General features: G+C 44.8%; 1 protein-coding gene across 3 annotated transcripts in view; it reads left to right on the plus strand.

The window, feature by feature from the left end:
* Positions 1–26,289, plus strand: part of CREB1 (cAMP responsive element binding protein 1) — a 398,463-nt gene extending 372,174 nt beyond the window's left edge. For all 3 annotated transcript variants that reach the window (XM_078680315.1, XM_078680314.1, XM_078680313.1), the window contains 2 exons: positions 5,651–5,801; positions 24,361–26,289. In XM_078680315.1, the coding sequence (XP_078536441.1) occupies positions 5,651–5,801; positions 24,361–24,505 (296 nt within the window). In that variant the 3' untranslated portion in view covers positions 24,506–26,289. The remainder of the gene's footprint in view (positions 1–5,650; positions 5,802–24,360) is intronic.
* Positions 26,290–26,842: the final 553 nt, after the last annotated feature.

Raw genomic sequence — 26,842 nt, forward strand, 5'->3', positions numbered from 1 at the left:
AACACCATCATTTTCGTAGATGGAATCAATGTTGAGAATATCTGGGTTTAAAGCGGAGGTTTAACAAATTATTCTTAATACCCCATTTAATAAACAAAATCTTTTTGGACCACATCGTATGAGTCACTTGAGAAAATGAAAAAAAACACAGAAGTGGCAAAATCAATGGGGCCCTCCTTCTGCCACTCCTTCTATAGAGGGGGATCCAAAGGTAATTCCTCAGATCCAAATGTGTCCTCATATAAGTCAAACACACAACCCTCGCCATCTAGAGGATTTTATAAAGGTGGTTACAAAGGAAACAATTTCAAGGGCAGAGGTAAAGGTACACCAACACGTACCTCTCCATCTCCCAAAAAACAGTGACTTGCTCACTATTCCCCCGACAATCTTACACCTGTCGGGGGAAGACTGTTACAACTCTTTCCCATTTGGCAATCATAAAATAGGACAAAGGGGTATTAGGCATTATCCAACATGGTTACTGCCTGAAACTTACCAGCAACCCTCCCAATATTCCACTTTGTACTCACAGAATCTCGCTACAGCATCAACCGCTCCTCAAACAAGAAGTAGAAGTTCTTCTAACAAATGGCGGTATAGAACCAGTTACTTTACAACACCAAGGAGCAGGATTTTATCCCCTTTACTTCCTGATTCCCAAAAAGGAGGGTCCCTAAGACCCATCTTAGATCCCAGACTGTTAAATCTCTACATGGTGGCGGAACACTTCCATATAGTTACCCTTCAACAAATCCTTCTACTTTTACAACAAGGCGACTTTATGTCCACACTAGACTTAAAGGAGGCATGCTTCCACATTCCTGTCCATCCAGCACTTCGCACATATCTCAGATTTGTGATAGCAGGAAATCTCTACCAATTCAGAGGTACTCCCATTTGGAGTCACTACTGCACCCAGAGTATTCACAAAATGTATAACAGTAGTAGCAGCAGCTCATCTCAGAAGACAACAAATTCATATCTTCCCATATCTAGACGATTGGCTCATCAAAGCCAACACACAGCAAAAGTGCTTACAGCACACTCGAAAACCACAAACCTTCATTATCAGTTGGGATTTAAAGTCAATGGACCAAAGTCCCATCTTCAACCCTCACTACTGCAAACATATCTAGTGGCAACACTAATACTCATACAGCTCTAGCCTCTCTTAATACAGTCTGAATTCAACATTCTCAAAACTGATTACTACAGTTTCAAAACCATCTATATCTAACCCCTTCCATGCTCATGACAAGCCCAGCTCGTCATGAGTCACAGTGGAGCTGTGCTCGTCATAACGGCCGCGGCCCGCCCACGCGCGATTGATTCCCCACCTGTGCAGGAGAATTAATCAGTGGGGGGTTGTGACGAGCCCAGCTCGTCATGAGCACAGCTCCACTGTGACTCATGACGAGCTGGGCATGTCACGACCACCACGGCGCCGCGGATCTCCACCACCCCTACACGTGGGGGAATTAGCCCACAGCGAAGGGGTTAACAGTCAAAACTTTCATGAAACTATTGGGAAAGATGGCATCATGCATCACAATAGTGCCTCATGCAAGATTACACAAGAGTCCTCTATAAGAATGCTTCGCACGCCAGTGTAATCAATCACAGGGTCAATTAACAGATATAGTGTTAGACAGCCGCACTTATCACTCTCTGCAGTGGTGGAACACTCAAAAGGGCGGCTCTTCATCGACCCTATTACAAAAGTTGTGCTAACAGCAGATGCATCTCTCAAAGGTTAGGGTGCACATCTACATCACCTAACAATTCAAGGTTTATCAGATGCCTTCAAAAGAGCCTACTCATCAATTACTTGGACCTTCTAGCTGTTTATCTATCACTAAAAGCTTTACACCCTCACCGCACAGGGAAAGTTGTCCTAGTCTGAACGGACAGTATAACAGCCATGTATTAAGTACATAAACCGGGACCCTCTCTCTACAGTTATTATGCCTCTCTCAGACTATTTGGAGTTGGGCAATACATCACAAAATTATACTTCTGGCAACACCTTCCAGGCATGCACAACCATTTTGCCAACCTCCTCCGCAGGATGCGGCAACAAGTCCACAAATGGAAACTTCATCCCCACGCTCTTCTTCCATACTTCCAACAATGGGGATTTCCACACACAGACCTCTTTGCCACAGCAGAGAACTCAAAATGACAAGACTTTGCCGCCAGGTTTCCACACCATCTTCCTAAAGGCAATACCCTATGGATGAACTGGTCAGGAATATTTGCTTACGTTTTTCCACCTCTCCCTCTCCTTCCATTTCTAGTTCGGAAACTCAGGCAGACATCACTCACACATGGGTTTGTCAGCCATTGTTCACCACACTACTAGAACTTCAAGTAGGTGGTAAAGCATTCACAAACGAGAAGGGGTCCCCAGGGGACCCTTCCTATTTGGGAATGCATAGGAAAATATGTTTTAAGGGCAGGCAGTGGTCCCCTTGAAATGAAACAATTTCGTTTAATTTTTTATATTTTTGAAATGCATACCGGGGCTGCATTAAAAAAAAAACAGCTTTATTTAAAAGAAGTCCCACACATGGAGGTCTGCTGAGCCGAGCAGGCCACCATCCCTGGGAGGCCCAGCCATCTCCAATGCGGTCGCAAATTGCGAATGGCTCATTACTATTCAGAAGTCTCGCATTTTGCAACCCCATTGGAAATCGTTAACAGTGTCTCTGACACTGTTGTACATTTGCTTTCGCGACTTGCAAATTGCGACTTGCAATTTTTTGCAATTTGCGAGTCGCAAAAGCAAATGGTCGCACTTCTGGCCCATAATCCTGTTTTTGTGTAAAGTGCATCTGAACTGTGAGTGCACAGCAACTTTGATATTAGAGAGAGAGAGAGAGAGAGAGAGAGAGAGAGAGTGCGGGTGTGTGTGTGTGTGTGTGTGTGCGGGGGTGTGTGTGTGTGTGTGTGTGTGTGTGTGTGTGCGTGTGTGTGTGTGTGTGTGTACGTACATAATCTCAGGGCCATTGGAATTATTCAATTCTGCAGCCGCATGTGCCACATGATCCATCAACTGTTGAATGATCTGCAGATTTTTCACCCTCAAAATATGTTTCTAGCTCAAATAGATCAAAAGTTACTAAAAACATGGTGCCATGTGTTTATGCATAGTGGATGCCCTTCATAAAGTTTAACTCCACATCTTTCAGTTGTTTATTTCTATTTTTGGTTTCTAAAGTGGTACTAATGAGGTTACATCTTTTCCCAGACACATTACCTTGTGTAAATCTTTTTAAATAATGCAGTAGTAATATCAAAAAATTTGCCTCATTATACTATATAATTTTCCTTTTCTTGCTGCATAATGTAATCAACCCTGATGCATAATTTGGGTTTCCCTTGCCGCATAATTACAGTGGCTCTGACAGATATATATATATATAAATTCACTTCTACCATCACGACTAACTCAGCAGAATTTCTAGATGTTAGCATGTTCATTAAAAACAATCAACTTGAAACTTGCCTGCACAGAAAGGCCACTGCAGGCAACTCAATCTTGCATGCTCACAGCTCTCATCCTGCCCACACAATCCGGAGCATCCCCTATGGGGAGTTCATTCGTATCTGCAAAATATGCAGCGAAAATGACTCCCTTGAGAAATGTCTTAATGAATCTAAACAACGTTTTATCCGTAGGGGTTACTCTGATTCTATCCTTGACAAGGCTCTACATAAAGCATGTGCATTTGAGCGAAAAACATTATTGATGCCCAAGACTCCTAACATCTCTACCGCTGAATGCAATGTACGCCTAATTACTAACTACAGCACCCAGGAGCACAAAATCAGGGGTATCATTTCTTCTGAATGGCCTATAATCCTTACGGATGTCATTCTTGGGCCTATACTTCCTACGAGTCCCAATATCACATTCAGAAGGTCTCCCAGTATGCGAGACGCTCTTGATAGACCCATGCCCGAAGACCCACCTAAAAAGAGTCTGATCACCAAAACTGGGTTCTTCAGGTGTACTTCATGTCGAGCCTGCACCTTTGCCAAAAACAGTACGCATTATGTCACCGCATTCTGCTCCACACCTGTTCCTATTCGAGAATATCTTACATGCAGATCTGAATATGTTGTATACAAACTCAAATGCCCGTGCAACTTGGAGTACATCGGAAGTACTAAACTTCCGGTACACCAACGGATTTTGCAGCACATCCGTGCAATTGTCAATAGCGACAATAACTATCCTGTCGCTAGACATTTTCGAGCTGTACATGATAAAAAATTGAGGGATCTTGAATACACAGTTCTGTGCTCAGTACCTCAACCCGGACGGGGAGGTGACAGGATGAAACTTCTTCGGCAGAAAGAATCTCATTTGATTCTTGCCTTAGATACCAATGCACCTAATGGTTTGAACCTGACCGAAGATTTGAGCAATTTCCTGTGAACTGTGTTGTGATTGGTGATGACTTTATTCTCTTTTATTTTGTCCAAAAAAAAAAAAACCTTTTTCTGATGTGACGTAGATTATCGCTGAGTGGTTGGCCGGCTGGTCAGCCTTCACATGTATATACTTTGTTTAGGTGTTCCTCCCTATGATATTGAATTGTGCTTATTTTGTTCGAGTTGACACCTATTTGCAAAGTTTTATGCCATTCGATTATAGTTTGTTCTGTCTAGCATATTTTGCTCAGCTGTGGCTTTACATACTTTTTTTCTTTATTATCCCTTTCAATTTTACTTTATCATCACTTTTTTATGCTTTCTCTGATCAGTTGCTTTGGCTGATTTTGGTTTACTCTTTTGTGTACATCTACTTTGCTGTGGTCCTATTCACATGATTATTTCTTTATCTCATTTAATATGTTTGTAATATTCTGCACAGGGCATTTACTTAGCTGCTAATTATAAGCTAGGCTTGGCAATGTTATTTTGGCACTATGTCATCATTTTCTTTTTCTTGTTCATTTGAACAGCATTGCTTTAGGATGGTAATATTAGGCACTTGCCTTCACTGTTGGTTGTAAATATTCCTTCCTTTTGTAAATAACCCCCGTGTACATAGTATTACTACCTGCTATTATTTTTTGTGGATTAATAACATGTAAATGTGTGGGACCATGCATATTCAGCATTTAACGTCATATGCTTTTTTGTTACTTTGTTTCTATATTTCGTCACTTTGTAGTCCATCTACTGTGTTAATTACTATGAGAAGGCGTGTAGCATTGGTTGTTTTCATTTAGTCCTTTGTTTTTGTTTACTATTTAAGCACTTCCCTGTTTCTGGCGCGCTGTGTGAACAAGCTCTCTTGCAGAGTGAAACGCGTCATCCTACATTAAAACGTCTTCCCTGTTTTCCATTGTCGGACGTATTTTCTATTCGAGGCTATTGTGGACTGCTGGATATGAGGTGTTTTGAGGTCCTGACCTCTGGTTCTGAATTCCACTCGGAACCTGGACTGCTCTTTTCATATATATATATATATATATATATATATATATATATATATATATATATATATATATATATATATGTATATATATATATATATGTATATATATATCTAACACATGGTAGTACTTAAGTTTTCTCCTTTAAAAAAAAGAAAATATATAAACATCATTTTCCAACCTTGTTTTTCTTTTAGCTGCCTCAGGAGATGTACAGACGTACCAGATTCGCACAGCACCCACTAGCACCATCGCACCTGGAGTTGTCATGGCATCCTCACCAGTGCTCCCCGCGCAGCCTGCGGAGGAGGCTGCAAGAAAGAGAGAGGTGCGACTAATGAAGAACAGGTAAGTAAATATAAAGTAGGTATAACAAATATGATACATGCACAGAAAACTCAAAAGGTTCTACAGTTTTTTTATTTATTTAAAAGTCTTTATAAAGCACAAACGTGACCCACGAGGGTATCCAAGCGCTTTACAGTATACAGTTATTAAACAAAAGAGATGAGGTAGTATGCAAGCATATATGTTGTAATCCACTTTGGTATGCCCCGCGCCCCCCTCCCTCTTCCCCGCCCTTGGTACGAACCAAGCAGGAATGCACGAACATTCCACAGCTGACTGGAACCTGTGATGGTGTTGAGACTGAATAAAGAAGACTCCAGTTAACTTACCTGTACATCTCTTCCTTGCAACAATATAATAGTCATCATTTCAAACAAAAGAGGTATATAATGTATGAATAACATATGTGACCAGTAGTCAAAACCTAATACATGGTTATTAAATGTTCAGGTGGTTGAGGTCATAAACATACATATAATATTCTCCTTCAATACACAAGAGGTAGGCAGTGAAATGAGGATCATGTAGGAGACTCGCTGTCAACATAGAATTCAGTCTTAGGATGTGAATTTGTTCAAAAAGGAGTATTTTTACTTCTGTTTTGGAAGGCGGTAAAGGAGGAGATTCCACTTATCCCAGGAGGTAAGGAGTTCCAGATCTTTGGAGCAATCCCTGATAAAACTCTGCAACCAGTTCTCCTTTTATGGACAAATTGCAATTCATAATTTGTCCAAATCTTTATGTAGTATCTAGTCTCTGAAAACTTTGTAAAAGCGATCTTCAGGTTCTTTACTCAGAAAATTAGTATCTATAAAAATGTCAGAAATTGCGGTGAAATTATTCAGTTGAATGGTGGTTATGGATATGATCTCAAAGATAGAAACCACTAACATTTACAAATTTTGATCTGCAGACACCACTCACCTTTTGTGCACTGCTCACGACCTCATACCTGGTGTCACTGAATTGATCACAAATTACGTTATCAAGGAGATCACCTGTGGCCCAACTCTTTCCCTCCAACCCCAAATTCCTATTTTCATGAGATGAGAGAGTTTACTGACAGTTCATGATTCCTTGCTTTGGGTTTGACATAAATGTGGCTATAACAAATCCTTTGTAGTTACAGTACACATTTTGAGGGTTTACTGACTCTTCAGAAGTGCATATACCTCTGAAAACAGTAACAGGAAAAATTGCTATGTAGACCTTTCCAATTTGTTACACATTTGTGAATTAGGTTTTTATCCTTGCAATCCATACATGCAAAATGTTTGTGTATAAATATCTAGAATACTGAATTAATTTCCTCTAAACCAAGATCTACTGCTTGCCTAGTGTGAAATTTCAGATAGAGATGCCTGCTAAATTTTCATCAGTTCGCTGCAAAGTTTAGTAATGCAATAATTCTGCTTATTTTAATGTCCATCACAACAATAACTGCAGAATCATTTTACAGCATACTACTCTGTTTGAGGCATGCTTTGCATACTCCTGCCATCTAGTTTTGGGTCCGGATGTTTGCAAGTTGATTTTCTTCTAAGAAGTCTTTGTAGTCACAAGGTAAGGTGACTCCTCCTTTCGGTGATATTGTGCATGGGCATCGACTCCCTAGTTAAATTATTTGTTCTGCCATCGGGTTCAGACTTGTTCCGCCATCGGGTTCAGACTTGTATTGCTACGCTCCAGGTCAAAACCGTTCTTCGGGTTTCCTTCAGTGTGCACTCCTCTGTACCCTCAACAGTGTTTTCATGGGTGTTTTTCCTGTTCTCTGTGTATCAAATCGGTCAACACATGTTCGAGGCATGTGGGCTGCTGAATTTATATCTGTGCATAGATCGCCGCCTAGTGTTGGGTCCGGATGATTGCACATTGTTGTCCTGGAAGAGTCTTCGAAGTATCACGAGATAGGTGGCTCCTCCGTGGACTACAGTGCGCATGGGCATCCTCTCCATCTTCAGATTGTTTTTTTTTCCGCCATTGGGTTCGGATGTACTTTCTTGACTCAAGTTCGGAATATACTTAAAACTCTTTTCGCGAGGCCAAAAGGCCTTAGGGGCGTCGGTATTGTCTCTCGTTCGGTGCCCAGTACTTCATCCAGTTCTTCGAACAGGACGTCGAAGGCCGTATTGCCTTTTCGACATTTAGGCCCCGACGAGCGTCGACGATGGAGCGGAGCCCGTTTAAGAGATGCCCCGTCTGCAACTCCAAATACCCTCACATCGATGTGCACCCGGTGTGCAATAAGTGCCTATCCCCGGACCACGACGAGGCCAGCTGTATGGCCTGTTCCAAGTTCCGGTTGAAGAAAACACTTCAGCTTCGACGAGCCGCGCGACAGTCGGCCCAGCAGACAGCGCCAGACCCAGAAGATATCTTCGAGGCAGACGACATCGAGGGAGCCGATCAGGAGGATCCTGAACAGCAGTCGGACCCTGCATCGGAGCACGACTCACATTATAATGTGGACGAACAACAAGACTACGTCCATGAGGAAGACATTGTCGAGGTACGAGACAACGCAGAAGCCATCGGAGCCGTCGATGACGACTCAAGCGATGAGCAAGGCCCGTCCGCAATCGCGGGGCCCAATACTGACACTATACTCTCTAAGGCTCAGGTCGAAGCATCGCCGGAAGGCCTCAGCCAAGATCTTTACCCGCATTCTATAGCCCCGCGTCGAGGCCCGGCTAAGAATACTTCTACAGAGCCATCGGTCACTCAGCCACTTTCAGATTCGTCGGCTCCAGCCCAGACTAAACGTGTCATCAACCCTTCGGGGTCACAAGGGGGCATCGGCCCGAAACACGGGACGCCGAAACCTGTCTCTGCCGTCAAGCACGTCGCGCTGACGCTGTCGACGTCCGTGCCCAAAGATGGCGACACTGGCAAAGGACTCAAGGCTAAGAAGACTGTTGATCCAAAACTTCCAGCCTCGGCGCCGATATCCAGCAAGGCCTTAGAGTCGAAAAGTCCACCAGACCCGGAAGAGCACGTCGCGTCGAAGCAGAAAGGCGTACCTGTTGCGCACCGACAGCTCGAATCGACGCAGGGCCGCAAGCAGCCCAGTGATCCTACAAAGTTGGTCGGATCGAAGACGGCAACACCCTCAAAAAAGGTCGGTTCGTCTCCACTGCTTACACAACCTATTAAATATGGACTGCCCCGACCGCTCGACCAGAAACCTTCGAGCCACAAAAGGGCACCGACACTACCAAGAAAATGTCGGCAGTTTCAAGGAGTCAGTCCGCTGAAGAGGATGTGATGTTCCAACCACCCTCCTATGACAATCAGTCAAAACTGTTCATCGACTCGGAGTCAGGTAGACTCACCATTTACAAACGGAAAATAGCACCTATGAGGACATAGGGGAGGGATACAATGAAGATGAGTTCAATTATCCTGCTGACACAGATCAGGATGAACAGCAAACCTGGACTGACCCTGTTGACCCTGGTGAGCCACACACCACGCCTGACACCCAGTCCTATACCATCAAAACCTCGCCTACTGAAGATACTGCTGCGTTTAACGCTTTGATTGAAAGGGCAGCCAAAAACCATGATGTGGACATGCATGCTGACCCAGTAGAGGAGGACTTTTTGTTTGATACTTTCTTGACTTCTGAAAGATCAGTAAAAACATTGCCTATGCTGAAGGGTGTCCTTAAACATGCTACTGACATCTTCAAGGAGACCACAAGGGCACGGGTTGTAAACCCAAGGATTGAAAAGAAGTACCGGCCTGCACCTGTAGACCCTACGTACATCAGAGGCCAGCTCCCGTTGGACTCCCTCGTGGTGGCTAATGCTCGTAAAAGGGCAAACTCTCAAACCAGTGGTGATGCTCCCCCTCCGGACAAAGAATCCAAAATCTTTGAAGCATCTGGCAAGCGAGTAGCGGCTCAAGCAGCAAATATTTGGAGGATCTCCAATACACAGGCCCTATTAGCCAGATATGATAGGGCGCACTACGGCACGTTAGAGCAGCTACTGCAACACCTGCCTGAGGCTTATAAGGAGGGAGCAGAAATGTTAATACAGGAGGGAAAATTAATTTCAAATGTGTCCATCAAGTATGCACTAGATGCAGCAGACACGGCAGCTAGAGACATAAACACAAGTGTGGTGCTTAGAAGGCATGCCTGGCTATGCATCTCTGTTTTTAAGCCGGAGATACAAACTACTTTACTCAACCAGCCGGTTAACCCTAATTTTCTCTTTGGTCCTGACGTAGACACCACCCTTGGGAAAATTAAAAAAGACACTGAGACAGCAAACTCCATGGGGGCTCTGCAGTCACAACAGTTCAGGGGCGGTTCCTTTCGTCGCTCCGGTAACAGGGGAGCCTCCAGAGGTCAAGCATCACAGCAAGCCCAATACAACAGAGGGGGCTCGCAGACCACCTATAACAAAAACAATAGGGGTGGCTATCGTGGGAACAGCAACAAAGGCAGAGGACGCGGAAATAATAATACCAGATCCTCCGCCACCAATAAACAGTGACGTTTTGTCACTGCCCCCCGACCATATAACACTAGTCGGGGGGAGACTTCAGCAGTTCCTGCCAGTCTGGGAAGGCATGACCACAGACAGGTGGGTGAGAGACCTTATCCAATACGGCTATTGTCTAGAACTAACCTCCACTCCACCCAACATACCCCCAAGGCACCGTCCTATGTCCGCAGAGCACATGCACTTATTGCAGCAAGAAGTACTCTGCATGCTGCAAAAAGGGGCCATAGAACTCGTGCCTTTAAATCAGCAGGGTACAGCACTGTACTTCTTAATCCCAAAAAAGGACGGGTCTCTCAGGCCCATTCCAGACCTCAGACCCCTGAACCAGTACATCTTGTCAGAACATTTTCACATGCTGACTTTACATCAAGTTCTACCATTGCTCAGTCAGGGGGACTTCCTAGCAACCCTAGACCTGAAAGACGCATATTTCCACATTCCCATTCACCCAGGACACAGGAAATATCTCAGGTTCACCCTAAACAACCAGCATTACCAGTTCAAGGTCCTGCCTTTCGGGGTCACTACTGCCCCCAGGGTGTTCACCAAGTGCTTAGCGACAGTGGCGGCGCATCTTCGGAGACAACACATCCATGTCTATCCTTATCTGGACGACTGGCTTGTTCAGGCAAAGTCAGCCCAGCAATGTGCCAGCCACATGTCCCGCACAATTCACCTCCTACACAGTCTAGGATTTTCACTAAATTACCCAAAATCACACCTTCAACCCGCACATGTACAACAGTACCTAGGTGCGACAATCAACACTCTGACAGCAACAGCGCACCCAAACTCTGCCAGAGTCCATAGCATGCAATTGCTCATTCAAAAATTCAGGCCCCAACACTCGCTCCCAGCGCAGGTATTCATGCAGCTAATAGGTATGATGGCCTCCTGCATCTTTATAGTCCCTCACGCAAGGCTACACATGCGTCCGCTTCAGGAGTGCTTAGCACGACAGTGGAACCAGGCTCAAGGACATCTGAAAGACCTAGTGTTGGTGACCGGTCGTGCATACAACTCTCTGCATTGGTGGAACACACAAAACCTTTGCAGGGGACGACCGTTCCAAGAGCCTGTACCGCAGATAGTGCTGACAACAGACGCATCTCTCCAGGGTTGGGGAGCGCGTGTCCTCCATTATACAGTGCAGGGACTATGGACAGCGCAGCAGCAAAAGATGCATATCAAACTATTGGAGCTCATGGCAATTTTCATGGCAATCAAGGCCTTCAGACAGCATCTGTGCAACAAAGTCGTGCTGATCCGGACGGACAACATGACTGCCATGTATTACATCCAGAAGCAGGGAGGCACGCACTCTCCACAATTGTCTCATCTAGCCCAGAGCATGTGGAAGTGGGCCATTCAAAGGAACATGTTCCTCATGGCGGAACATCTCCCAGGCAAAGACAACCAGATGGCGGACCTGCTCAGCAGGCACAGCCACCAGATGTACGAGTGGGAGATACACCCCTCAGTGCTCCAACCATATTTCCAGCAGTGGGGTCATCCAGAGATAGACCTATTCGCCACAAAGGAAAACGCAAAATGCCAAAGCTTCGCCGCCAGGTTCCCACACCCGCAGTCTCAGGGCAATGCGATCTGGATGAACTGGTCAGGCAGATTTGCGTACGCTTTTCCTCCAGCACCGCTCATACCGCTAGTGGCACGCAAACTGCAGCAGCACTCCATGACGCTCATCCTAGTTGCTCCAACGTGGGCACGGCAAGCGTGGTACACCACGTTACTAGAACTTTCAATGGTGCCGCACCAACGGCTGCGACTCAAGCCCAGTCTCCTCACTCAGAACCGTGGAGACATTCAGCACCCAGATCCGCAACAGTTGAGCCTTGCAATATGGCTCCTGAGGTCATAGAGTTTGGCTACCTCAACCTGCCCCCTGACTGTATGAACATCATCAAGGAGGCATGAAGACCTACAACCAGGGCATGCTATGCGGCCAAATGGAAGCGATTTGTCATTTACTGTTCTCATAATAACATAAATCCGCTAGATGCATCCACGCAAAACATTATAAGTTATTTGTTGCACCTAGACAGATGCAATCTGGCATATAGTTCCATTAGGATACATTTGGCCGCAATGGCAGCTTATCTTCAGAACAGACAGCATCTTTCTCTTTTTAGAGTGCCAGCAATTAAAGTTTTTATGGAAGGACTCAAAAGAGTGATTCCTCCCAGACACCCTGCTTCACCTGTCTGGAATCTAAACATAGTTCTCACCAGACTAATGGGACCATCCTTTGAACCTCTTCACTCATGTGAGATACAGTTTCTAACATGGCAATCACATCGCTAAGGAGAGTTAGTGAGCTTCAAGCCCTAACTATTCAAGAGCCATTCATACAGATTCATGCTAATCGGGTGGTGCTGCGTACCAACCCGAAATTCATGCCTAAGGTGGTGTCGCAGTTTCACATTAACCAAACCATAGAACTGCCCGTTTTCTTCCCAAATCCAGACTCGGTGGCAGACAGAGCACTGCACACGCTAGATGTTAAAAGAGCTCTCCTGTATTACATAGACCGGACGAAGGATTTCAGGAAAACTAAGCAACTGTCTGTTGCCTTCTCTCCACAACACAAAGGCAACCCCATGTCCAAATCAGGTATAGCTAGATGGAGTTTTTTTTTTTTTTTTAAAGAACCTTTATTGTTATAGTACAGAGATACAAACATGGGCCTACAACCAGTCCGGCCGGCCGCTATTCAAATCGATTAAAAAAGTAATGTAGTATAAAAACATACAGCGGTCCGGAGTTCAAAAGCTGAGTAGCATCCAGGATATATCATATAATTAAAGCACCATGCGATAAGAAGGATCTGAGACGGTTCATTTTGTAATAACGAAAAATACAATGAAAATCAATGTCGCATAATCACACACACCCCTAATACAGCTAACTAAAGCAAAAGATTTTACGCCAGTGATGTACATAGATGAAAGAGACGGGGGAGGGGGTATATGAGTCAGGATAGATGCAATAAACACTAAGCAATCATGGCGAACTAGTCCCACCCTTCAAGGCGAAACACAATATGGGAGACATGGAAGACGACGACATCGAAAAAGGAAAAGGGCAAAGGGCCATAGAAACAAAGATAGAACAAAATAACAAACCCATCCCCCATCCCCCAACCCTCAACCCTGCACCCCTGCAAAAGGCTACGGCCTACCCCCCCAGCAGCGTGCCTGTCGCCCTAAATAAGAGACCCAAAATACAGAGAAGAAAAAGAGAAAAAGAAGAGAAAAATACAGGAGAAGGGCCTTCGATCTGGCTATCCGGCCCCTCCCACCTCCGCGTGCAAAAATCGTATAAACAGTAATGGTAGAAGAAGTACAGGTAGCAGCAATCACGTATAACGCAATCAATGACATCCCCGCTAAGCGCCCCTCAAATCACCATCTACCAGCCATGAGTCCCTCCATGTTCCAAGCGAATTCACACCTGGCCTCGTTTGTCAATAGTACCAACGTTGAACCATCCCTCAAACGGGATACAAAGTAGTACAAAGGGTCCGATTACACCGGGAGGGTCAGGCAGTGTCGCCGTTCCACAGGACCCCAGCCACCGAGATTTCGCCGATGTTGCATGGCGGAAGTCTGATTGGAACAAAGTCAACAACGCCAACAGTCTCGAGTCTGAACACAGTCCCGCCAGACACGGAAAGGGAAACACACGATGCGGGAAGCGCCAAAACCCCGACGGGGCCGCCCAAGCCGTGTATCGATGCTGTTCCTCCACTTGCCAATCAGAGAAAGGCCCCGGTGAGACAATCACATGTGCCACAGGTGCATCCACAGTAAGCCCATGCACCAAATCTATCCACGTCTCTAAGAATGTAGACTCATCCGGGGAATACGTCGATGAAGCAGAGGCAGACACATCGGCGCCTCCTTGAGAGCGAGCCGTGCCGTTACAAGATGGCGGGACAACAATGGCGGCCATCCTTTGTCCCAAATCTCGGGCCTCCCGGATCAGGGCTGTCTGCAGGGTTGTTAGTGCAGCCAGTATATGTTTGGGCGTGGGCGTTTTCTCACATAGCCAGACCCCGGGATTCTCTTGCGCACCGGTTTCTCTGCCCGGGTGAGGGGTGCCCAGGAAAGAATCATCCGCCATTTCAGCCGTCACGTTCTTTCCCCTCCACCGCACCTCAGGATCGGGTCCGACCCCCGGAATCAGCAGGATTCACAGCGGGATCACAATAGTCAGGGCAGGCAGTAGAAAGGAGAGTCACCAAAAGGCTAAACAAGCTCCCTGCTGCCCGGGAGTCACCCACCGGTTCCCAGGGAGGGCTGTTAACATAACCGGGTATCACACCGAAGGGGAACTGGGCATCATGGACTCTCTCCGTCCCAGCAATCTCGCACCTCCCGCAGGGCAACCCACTATTGGGAGTGGGTTGGTATCATCTCCTCCGGCTCGCAGATCTCAGGTTCTCTCCGACCGGCTTCCCATCGCAACCAGAGGCTGCTGGTGTTGCAGTCACGGCCGGACACTCTCCTCACTCGAGATCCCGGCCTCAGCACCTCAAAGGCCGCCAAAGAGACGGGGGCAGTTCTTCGGGTCTACTGCGCGGTGGAGCCTCAAAAGCAGATGGTAAGTGAATGCTTTCCTTCACCTACTTAAATTAGCAATTACTGCTCAGGTTTATCGCCAGGATATATGTGCGGGGCGGGAGGGCTCACGGAGCCAAGCGGTTATGCAGCCATCCCGATCGCCATCTTGGCTCCTCGGCCAGATGGATTGTTAAGTGCATACAAATCTATTATCAGAAAGCTAAACACACATTAACAGTTCCCCCAAAAGCGCATTCCACACGCAAGTTAGGGGCATCCATGGCTTTCCTAGGTAACATTCCTCTGGAGAATATATGTAGAGCAGCCACATGGAACACCATACACACATTCACCAAACACTACTGCGTGGATGTACACTCCAAACAGCAAGCTGCTGTAGGTCAGGCTGTCCTCAGAACTCTTTTTCAGACTGCTGCAGCTGGCACGGGCAACCGCCGCTAAGGAGGATATTCTATGCACAGATATAAATTCAGCAGCCCACATGCCTCGAACGGAATATGCTACTTACCAGTATGCATCTGTTCTTGGCATGTAGGGCTGCTGACATTTATATCGCCCGCCCTCCTCCCCGGTGCCTGTTGCAGCTGTAGCACTCAGAATCATTCTCAGGCATGGTCATCACTTACTGTATTACACTCCATCTCTGCCACAATGGCGTAAAAAACAATCTGAAGATGGAGAGGATGCCCATGCGCACTGTACTCCAAGGGAGGAGCCACCTATCTCGTGATACTTCGAAGACTTTTCCAGGACAACAATGTGCAATCATCCGGACCCAACACTAGGCGGCGATCTATGCACAGATATAAATGTCAGCAGCCCTACATGCCAAGAACAGATGCATACTGGTAAGTAGCATATTCCTTTCTATCTTCTATTAAAAACCTCGTGGTGGGCCGTCGGGCTAGCCGCGTCGGGCCAGCCTTCTCCCGATGGAACGGACTCCATTCCAATTCTGTCCTGGGGGCTATGCAAGTACCCTCACCGGAGCACAAGGAGGATGACTGCAACACTTGTAAATCGTTTTGATCCAAGAAGACTACGCAACGGTCTGTCTTGACAACAAGAAATGCAAAGTCAAAGCATTCAACACACTCCATATCTCTTCGGGTAAGAATCAGAGCAAGAGGAGATCGAAGCGTCTGCCACAGAAGAAAAGAGGCCTTCCCCGTTTCAGAGTCCAATCCTGAGCTCGAGAGCGACCTGGAGAACTGGGACAAGGTGGCGTGAGTACTGAAGACTAATAACATCAAATAACCTCTCCTTAACATTCAATTAATGTTCAGGTGATGCATCCAACATCAAAGATACATTGTTCCACTGGAGTATTGATTAGTTAACTTTTTATTTATCAAAAATATATTTTTCTTTTATTTTTTATATAGATATATAAATATATTCATTTACTTTCAGTATTATTTACATAATCTTAATAAGATTTGAGCCCCAAGAGCATGTTAAGCATCTCAAGATACAGTCAAACACCACCAGACACACAATAAAAAATCATATACAACACAATCATATTAAATGACATTGCAGAACTGAACACATCAATGCATATCATAATTAATTTCACAAATACATAGAACAAAACATGAGAGTAAGCGCCAACTAGCGTTTCGGATTGGAATCAGAAACCCTCAATTCCTTCGTCAGGGCGCAGCAAGTAAGTAACTCATTAGGTGGTCAATCATCATCCAAACATCAGGAAAGTTTCTTACACGTGGTGCAGAGGCCATTGCTTTAAACTTTAAAAACAATGTATCTGAGCGTGGTGAGAACGGCCATATTGGAAAGCACAGAAAAACTCAATGTTGCCAAGCGCGTGAAGTCTGAGGCATGACTGGTCCAAGTCAAGAGGAAGGTCTTACTCCTGCTCCTTAAGTAGTCTGTTTGTCATTATGGTAGAAGTGTTTAGGTAAGTCCAAAAATAATCTAAGCGGGAAACAGCCCCTTCCCGCCACTGTCAAACTTTAGAGAGACAGCAAGTGCGTCAGTGTGCTTGTAAGTCTCGCTCCCCACCGCCACCTGAGCCGATTCAGAGTATGGCCCAGAGTCAGGCCCAGACGCACCCTGCGCTTCCACGTCCTTCAGCGACATTACACCAAGAAGTAGCCCTTAGGGAGGCTATTCTCTGGATTTTCTTAACCTTACCAACTCCCTCTGCAGGGTCTTGGGCCCCAAGACGCTTGAGGGGCCTCAAGTCATACTTCCTACAGCAGGTCTAGCCTCTGCACCATCTCCACCAGGTTCAGCACCAGTTTGGTACTCGTTTCCGCTCGGCAAGTTCCACTTGCATCGACGCCAGATGAGGATATACAGCTTATAGTGCTTTCTGACTCCAAATTGTATCTGCCACCGCCTTAACTGAGAACACTGCTTGGCAGTCCCCCTTATTAAGACACCTTGCGCTTACCACGTGGTGAGGCACAGACTTTACACCACCTTTTTGGCACAGATTCTGAAAATTATAACTATGATGAGGATGATTATGGTCCCCAGTATGAGGGAGACAATAAGTTTGAAGAGTTTCAAGATGCCAGTGGTATTGACATTTCCCCATCTGCAAAGGCCATAACTCCAAGAGTGGAAAAGCAGTATAACCATTCCACCTAGGATCCAAAATAAATAAAGGGCAGTGGTCCGGCAGACTATGGTTCAGTAGCAACTGCTAGGAAGAAAAACAATGCCCCCAATATCCACGGTGCCGCTGCCAAGAAAGGAAAGCAAGAGGATTGACTTGGTGGGAAGAAAGATAGAGAAAGAAGCAGCAAACCAGCGGAGGGATGCTAACTACAGCGCTCTCTTGTACCAATACGGCCACCAGCAATGTAACGAAATTGAGAGCCTGATGTAGCATCTCCCAAAGGAATACCTCAAGAGGGCCAAGGCTGTAATAAAGGAGGGAAGAGCATTGCCAATACCTGCCTCAAGTCTGCACTGGATGCATCATATAGTGCCAGCAGTCTGATGTGCACGAGGACAGCCTCCTTGCTCAGGGTATCGGGCTTCAAACCAGAGGTACAAGCCTCAATCATCAACACGTCATTCATAGGTGACTCCCTGTTTGGTCAAGTAATGGATGGTAACTGTCAACAATTAAAGAAGGATAACGAGACGGCATCGGCAATAGGAGAATTTCAATTCAGGGGTTCTTTCAGGAGAGGAGGAATCGCAAACAGGAGACCCACGGGCTGGTCGCCCATGACCTCTAGGCTGCAACAACAGCAGCCAACATCAGGCCACACAGGAAACAACATACAAGCAGTGACAAACTCTGGCGAGACAGCCCTTTCAAGGAAGAGGAAGGTGAAGGGGCCAATTTCCTAGATGGAGAGGACCAACAGGCAAGTGACTCATGCAGCGTTCAACCTCACCACGAGACACTTGTGGGGGCAGGATAAGGGGATTCCTCAAGGGGTGGGGACAGTTACATCAGACAGTTGGGCTTTAAACATAATACGTCATGGATACTACATATAATTATTCAAGAAACCTCCTCAAACCCCTCCAAAACCTGCAAACTTTGGGGGATAAGATATCATACAGCTCAGAAAGGAGGTCAGAGAGCTCTCACAAAAGCGAGCCATAGAAAAGGGTCACAATAAAAAAAAAAGCTAATCACTGATTCTACTCCCCATACTTTCTAGTGCTAAAGCAAGATTTGACTGAGATCAACCCTACACCTCGGATTTCTAAAAATGTTCATCCATACACAACATTTCAAGATGACAACCCTGCAAGGAGTAAGTCATACCACTCCTAGGACAAGGAGATTAGATCTAAAGGACGCTTACCTACAAATACCTATGAACCAAAGATCCAAAAAGTACCTCAGATTTGTTCTGGCAAAGTGTTTTATCAATTCAGGGTGCTACCATTTAGCATAAAGTCTGCACCAAGAGTATTCACAAAGTGCTTAGCAGTGTTAGCAGCCCATCTAAGACAACAAGGAATCCATGTCTACCCGTACCTAGACTGGCTTGTGAAGGCACAATCAAAAGAAAAATGCCACAGACATGCAATCAGTGATTGACGCACTGCAACACCTTGGTTTCTCAATAAAACATAAGAAATCTTCACTACAACTGGAACAAGTAAAGGTGTTCCTGAGAGCAACCATGAACTCCAGGACTGCACAAGCATAATTCAGGCCAGGAGAGAGCAGAGGCAATTACAGAGCAGACTTGCCTTTACCAGAAGGATCGGTCTCTGATAGTGAGGACTGTCGTGAAACTCATGGGCATGATGGCATCATGCATACCACTCATACAGCATGTGAGATTGCATATGCGCTCCATTCAGAAATGGATCTGCAACAAACGATCACAAGCCACAAGGAACTGGGAGGCTCTAATGGTTGTCACAGCAAATGTAGAAGGGTAAATACAGAGGTGGAATTCGACAACTTTGACCGTGGGGAGACCATTCAAGACACCAGTTCCTACAAGGGTTAGGGTGCGCACACGGACAGCCTGAAGGTACGAGGATTATGGAACAGTACAGATGCAGTAAAACACCAACTATCTGGAGATGTAGACTGTATTTCCAGGCACTCATAGGTCAGACTGTACTTATCTAAACAGACAACGCGACAACCATGTTCGGTCTCAGAAAGCCGGGAGAAACAAAGTCCTTCACGCTGTCAAACTAGCCCAGGAGATATGGAGATGGGCAATCCAAATGCAGATCACATTACAGACAGTCCATCTACCAGGAAAACAAAATACAGAGGTAGACAGACTGAGCAGGCAGGACAGCACCTCCCATAAACAGGAGATGAAGCAGGTGACACTGGAAAAGATCTTCATAGTCTGTGTCAGGCCAAGCATAGACCTCTACGCAACCCCAAATAACGCAAAATGCCAACGCTTCGCCTCTTGGTTTCCGCACCACCAATCAAATAGGAGTGCCCTGTCAGTAAGCTGGTCAGGAAAATGTGTTTACACTTACTTCCTGTTCCCCTGATCCCAAAGTTACTGAACAAAGCCAGACTTCTAGGGACAAGGCTCGTAGTCCCGCAATAGGCCCAGGCAGAACTAGTATTCGGACCTACTTGAAATTTCCAAGGGATACATGTTTACGATCACAACAGAACAAAATCTGCTGACAGCGATAGATGGAAAAGTGTATCACCCGGACCCAGCCACACTCATCCTAGCGACCTGGCTCCTGAATATCTAGAGTTTGGTCATTTACAGCTTCCATCCACTAGTGCACAGACAAGGAGAGAGGAAACAAGGACAGAACAGGAAACTGTTCTAACTTACCTCATACACCTGTTAGACAGCGGGCTAACCTATGCTTCGCTAAAGGTACAACTAGCAGCAATTGTAGCCTACACCAGAGGTACATCAGGTAACCACTTCTTCACACCACAAGTGGTGAAGAGATTCTTGGCAAGTTCTAAGAGGGTTATAACACCTAGATCAGATCCAACACCATTGTGGAATTTGAACATCGTACTAAGGCGATTAATGACAGAACCCTTTGAGCCTATGCACAAATCAGATCTAAACTCACCCTGAAGACCGCCTCTGTGATTATGATCACAACGCTATGCAGAGTCTGCGAGCTACAAAGATTGACAATACAGGAGCCATACCTACAAATCCACAAGTACAAGGGAGTCCTCAGAACCTATCCACATTTCCTGCCCAAGGTGGTGACCCAATTTCATGTCAACCAAAGCATGCAGCTACTAGCTTTCTTCAAAGAGTTTGTGATACATACTGGATGTGTGGAAATCTTTAATGTACTATCTGCAGGAAACAAAGGAGTTTCAGAAGTGGTAGCAATTGTCTCCTTTGCCAAAGCAAGCAGGGGATCACCTGTGACCAAAGGAACAATCGCACGATGGATAGTGGAAGCAATACCGGCTTAGTTCTCCAGGGTGGAGAAGGCTCTACACATGTGCCCTGTGGCACAATCAACTAGAAAGGCACTAAACTGGCGTTCCCTACGAATGTCCCACTTGAAAAATGTGTGCAGCAGCTACCTGTACATCTAAACGCACCTTTGCAAAACATCAATGTGTGGACATTTAGATGAACAAGGAAGCACAGGTGAGACAGAAGGTACTACAACACCTGATGCTAACACATCCACATTTCAAACCAACCAACCCAAGGGAAGGGATACCACAGGAGGAGATGTTGGGCGGCTCCTCAGCGCAGTCCGGCAAGCAGACTCCACCACCATCTCCTCTGCTTCCAGCCCTCCCGCCATTGCCATGTATTCTCCCTGGCCCCTGCCGCACTTGCACCGGCTGCCGATGTTTCTGGGCTTCCCAGCCTGCTACTAATGGTGGGTTAAAGTGGAGCGGATACAGAACTCAGAACAGAGCAGCTGCTGCAATGTTTGTTAAATTATAATTATATTTCCTCAGACACTAAACATGACATTTCCGCTCGCCACAAGACAAAAGACTTCACTCTTGCAGTAGTAAAATATGAATTTGAAAGTTACAGGGCACATAAAAAAAAAAAGTACATGTCCAACCTTTTAAATAAAAACGTACCCTGCCCTATGGGCTGTTCAGGCTAACCCCAGGGTGGCATTACTATATTAAAGGGGAAGGTTTAGGCAGAGCAAAGGGTTATTTTTGCCAGGGCGAAATGGCAGTTTAAAACTGCCCTTTCAGGCTGCAATGGCAGGCCTGAGACATGTTTAAAAGGGCTATGTAAGTGGTTGGTACAATAAGTCCTGAGGACCACTTTTAGCATTTAATTTACAGGCCCTGGTACACATAGTACCACTTCACTAGGGACTTATAGGTAAATTAAATGTGCTAATATGGTATAAGCCAATTTTATCATGTTTAAATGAAAGAGCACAAGCGTGCACAGAGTCCCAAAAGCCAACAAAATGGGTTTAGCAACAGGAGGGGTGAAGGCATAAAGTTTGGGAGTGACCCAAATTTGGGCCAGGTCCAACATTGACCAACAAGACAAAGTCACACCTGAGTACTTCACAGCGTGCCCATTAAAAAGGTCTGCGTGCCACCAAGAGATTTCTGCCGGACTGCTAGCAGCTTGCGGGACACTCATTCAGTACCAATGCTCTAAGTATTTCCTAAACAACATGTCATTTTCAGATATATGTGAAGCTGCAACATGGTATACTTGCCACACATTCACCAAACATTATTGCGTGAACTGTTTCAGACGTCTTCTGCTACAGCTCGCAAGCCGTCACTTTGCAATGAAGGGCAGTGAGTTCCAGTCTGTGCGAAGCTTGTGATCTACAGTAGCACATGTTGCAAATGGAAAATGTTTGCAACGTTACGTAATCGGTTTGCTGCTTATAGTGCTGTAGATTCACATGCAGTCTCCCACCTCCCTGAATGCGAGCTCACGCCACAGTGTTTCTCAAAGTAATACAGTAGTACACAAATCCTGTCCTGCTTCACCTACATACTCTCTCCCTTAAGGGACATTAGCTTCTTAGGTGAAGTCTATGTCTATGTCCTAGGACGCTGCATGTTTTGGGTGACGTATCAAGAGTTACCTTGGAGCTGAAACCTCTACATTGAACAAAAACAACTTGTAGTGACAAGCACCAAAAACTAGATGGCAGGAGAGGGCAAGGCTGAGAATCTTTAGCACTGCAAACTGTAACAGGTAAGTACATTTTTTGTGCTAATCATTTTGCTGACCGAAGACCTTTTCACCGCCAGAGCCAACTTCCACTCCTGCATGTTGGATTTCACCGAATGAATGTGAGTCGACTGTCTGAAACTCAACACTGACAAGACGTCCTCATCTGCGAGAAGCACACCTCGATCTGGAACAACGCATGGTGCCCAGCTAGTCTCAGCCCACCACCGGCCCCAACAGACCATGCCTGCAACCTCGGCATCATTCTAAACAGTAAACTCTCAATAGAAAAACAAGTCAACGCAGTCTCATCAGCCTGCTTTTGCCTCCTCCGCATGCTTCACAAGATCTTCAGGGGGCACCCAATGAACACCAGAAGTACTGTTACACAGGCCCTCGTCACCAGCAGGCTGGACTACGGAAACGGTCTTCACGCAGGATTTTCGGCATGCCTCCTAAAGGGACTGCAGACAATACAGAACTCGGCAGCAAGACTCATCCTCGATCTACCCAGAAGCAACCACATCACACTCCACCTCTAGAAACTACACTGGCTCTTGATAGAGAAGAGATGCCAGTTAGAGATGATTACCCATGCCGACAAAGCTCTAAACAACAAAGAACCAGCATGCCTCAATAAACGACTGACCTTCCACCAACCAACCAGACAACTTCAATCTGCCTCCTTATCCCTCGCAGACACTTCCTGGATCCACCGAGCCTAACCAGGAGGATCAGGTTTCACAACCACCCATCAGGGAAAAGAGAAGGAAAAAAAAGGATGCACTTTCCGACTCCAACCACTAGATGGCTGGAAATATGCACAGTATGTGGATCTGGAAGAGTCTTGCTGCAAAACTGTTGCTACAGGTAAGTAACTAGTTTCTAATCCCTCGCAGACACTTCCTGGATCCACCAAGCCAACAGTCGAGGATACGCCTCCTCAAACCTGGCAGCCAAGAGATGGAACTCCCTTCCCCTGCACCTAAGGACTACCCCATCACTCCAGCAATTCAGAAGAGATCTCGATGCCTGAATGAGATATGACCGGCAGTAGCCACAAGCGCCTAAAGACCCTAACGGGTGATTTGATGCTCTATATAAATGATTGATTTTTTTCCTCCTAATAATTGCTATTCTGAAGCAAGACTCTATGGACAGTGAATTTCGGAAGAAGAATAAAGTTACCTGTAACAGCAGTTTTCCAGTATAACCTTTCATAGATTAACATGTGACCCACCATTGTTCTGATGCTTGTGTTGCAAATTATTAACTGTGGTGACCTTCAAGGTGTCGTGGAGTTCTTCGCACATTCAATAATGTATGTTACCTTTGTATAATCATATAATTCTGTTTAGTGCTGAATTAAAACGTGAGTATTCCTAGCAAGGCAGGAAATGGTTAAAGCGTGTGAATCTATAAACGGTAGACATGCTGTAGAACTGTATTTAAAGGGGATTACTTTGTATGTTACTTTGTATAGGTGGTTAATAAAACCAATGTTGCATCTATAGTAGCAGTCGAGCCGGGTCATATATTATTACACATGCTTAGCGATAAAATGTATTTTCACATTGTGGCAGTCTAAATGTTACAAATATGCGAAAATATCAGTGTGGGCAACTGACCTGTACATGAGGCATCCAGAGATACAGGATATATTGATACACGAACATCTTTGGGAATCTGTACAGTAATCGGGTCCTGAATTTCACTTGAATGGTGAGGTTATTGGTCTTTCGAGTTTAAAATCTAGTCATATATTAGCTTTTCAAATTTAGGTGCACATTGTACATTTAAAATGGTCATTTATAATCTTTTATTTTTTCAATTACAGGGAAGCAGCGCGGGAGTGTCGGAGGAAGAAAAAGGAATATGTAAAGTGTCTAGAAAACAGAGTGGCTGTGCTTGAAAATCAAAACAAAACTTTAATTGAAGAGCTTAAAGCACTTAAGGACCTTTACTGCCACAAATCTGAATAATGTGGATGTTTTTAACTATTTCATCATGGAAGGTGGGATAGAGACTGGTTTAACCATAACCAGGCAAAGTAGACTTTTTATTTTCTACTCATTTTTCTACTTGTAAAACTGCCAGGAGGCACCAGCAGATTAATTCATCTGTGCATTTCTATTAAATTGTGAAAAAAGATGCCTGGCCTCTACCTTTCCAGTGTGGCGTTTCAAAACAAACCAGGTCTGCAATCATGATTATGGCCGTCTGAAGCTCATCGCATCCCAGCACTCCTTTCCAACTGAGGACAGTTGACATTTTTGTAGAGGTTCTGTAATAAGGCATCTGTTACACGTTCTGGAAATTTGAACTCAAGTTGTGAGTGAGCATTGAACCGGGACGGAACGTTTCAATTTCTTACAAAAAGGTGTAAATAAAACATTGTGGTTAACATGGAACAATACCTGGCTAGATCGAAACATTTCAATGGTGACTAAAAAGTACACTGTTCGATGCACATATCCTTTAAAGCATTTACTTGGAGACTTTTACCAATGCCAGGACATGACAAACCACGTTATGAAAACTGAATCTTTTACTTTCTGGATATAGGAAACTTTCCTACACGGGTTTTGACTCTGAATGGTAAATAAGATAAGAAAATGTGGACCCTGGACTTGAGTTGCGTTTATAGTACTCAAAAATAAAATCAGAAAGTGATGAAAAATTGTAGTTTTTCTAGGTCTCTGAAGATAAGAAAGTACCTGATGCCAGCCAAAGTACAGAAATGATAATGTGTTTGTTACTGGAGTGCAAGTTAAATGCAGTTAAAGATTTAAAGCACTCCCATTTTTACTCTGCAAGGTTTTTTTATGAACTATTTGCCAAGATTACCTGTTACAAGATGCATGACCTTTTTCCACACAAGTTTTCTGTTTAATATCTCCTTAATGAAAAATCTCTAAAGTTCTGTCACAGAATTGTCCCGACAACAATGATCATGCACATTGCGCAATCAACAAAGCTGAGCAGACTCCACGTACGGCTCGAATCAAGAGGAAATCCTGTTTTGATTTTAGGAATTCCTGAAACATGCAGTTTCAGAGAGGTTTTGACAGTGCTAGCCAACTGGTTGTCTGTGCATACACGACATGTATATAATTTCCAATTGGTTAGATTAAATGTACCCCATGAAATGTTATTGGGATTGGGCTATATGTCTAACCAATGCCTTTTATGTTGATTTGCACAGTTCTGTGGTTATTAGTTGCAGCAGCTATTATAATATCACAGTTTTCACAGATTAATGAACGGAGGGAGTTTATGCTGAAGGTATCAGGGCCATGCCACTGATGGGCTGTAATTCGCTCCCTCGATGAGCAGTGAAATAAATGTGATGTTGCACTGTCTTCTGGAGCAATATGTTGTGTGAGTATGTGTAAATACGAATGCAAATATGTGAATCAGGGCTTTTTATATCACACTACATAATAGTTTTCTCTTTGAGGGATAACTCCATCCACATGACCTGTATGCCTACTATTGAACAAAATGGACAAATATAAACAATAACATCAGGTAATTCAAACAATAACCTATTTTTCTTTATTTCTGTTGCCACCGTGTTTTACCTTCAACTTTGAGTTTTTTTCCTCTCACCAGAATTCTTCAGTGGCAGTTTAATATCATGATGTTAGATTACCAGTGTGTGCAAGAGAGTTCATTAAAAAAAATTTACTATACAGTGTGTATTCAAGAAGTGGAGGAATTAGTTGGAAATAATATTCTGGAAAAATATACATTTTGACCAGTTTGTTCCGGATTTCAAGAGCATTATTACTAGGAAAGTTAATGCTTCAACTAACTGTATAGAACAGTGTTCTGTTAAATATAGTGTCTCAAACACCTCATGTGTATTTAGTCATATATGAATTTGTTGTTAGATGCTCAAAATATTTTACTAATCATTTTGTTGTAATAGGCTGGAAGATATTATTAAGGACCGAGCATGGCAGGTGAACCGGAGTGGGATTGACGTAGGTTACCAGTAGAGAAATCACTTGAACAGGCAACAACATAATTATCATCACTACATTGATTTTGTGCCGGGTAAAATAAATCCGATCATCCTGTGTGAGTGTGTATGAAGTGAGAACTTAGTAACTTCATGGTGAGAAGCTGGTCAGGGGGATGATGGAATATTTTGATTATTGTAATGAGTTTCTGGTTCAAATTTGGGTGTTGGTACATTCGACTTAATTTAAAGCACCTATTAATCAAATCCCAGTTTCCTGGTACCTTGCCTTCCTTGTATGTGAGTGTTTGTAGCATGTATTGCTGCTAACTTGCTTTTCACTATTGTGACT

This window comes from Lissotriton helveticus, chromosome 3_1 (genome assembly GCF_964261635.1).
Source record: "Lissotriton helveticus chromosome 3_1, aLisHel1.1, whole genome shotgun sequence".
Classification (NCBI taxonomy): domain Eukaryota; kingdom Metazoa; phylum Chordata; class Amphibia; order Caudata; family Salamandridae; genus Lissotriton; species Lissotriton helveticus.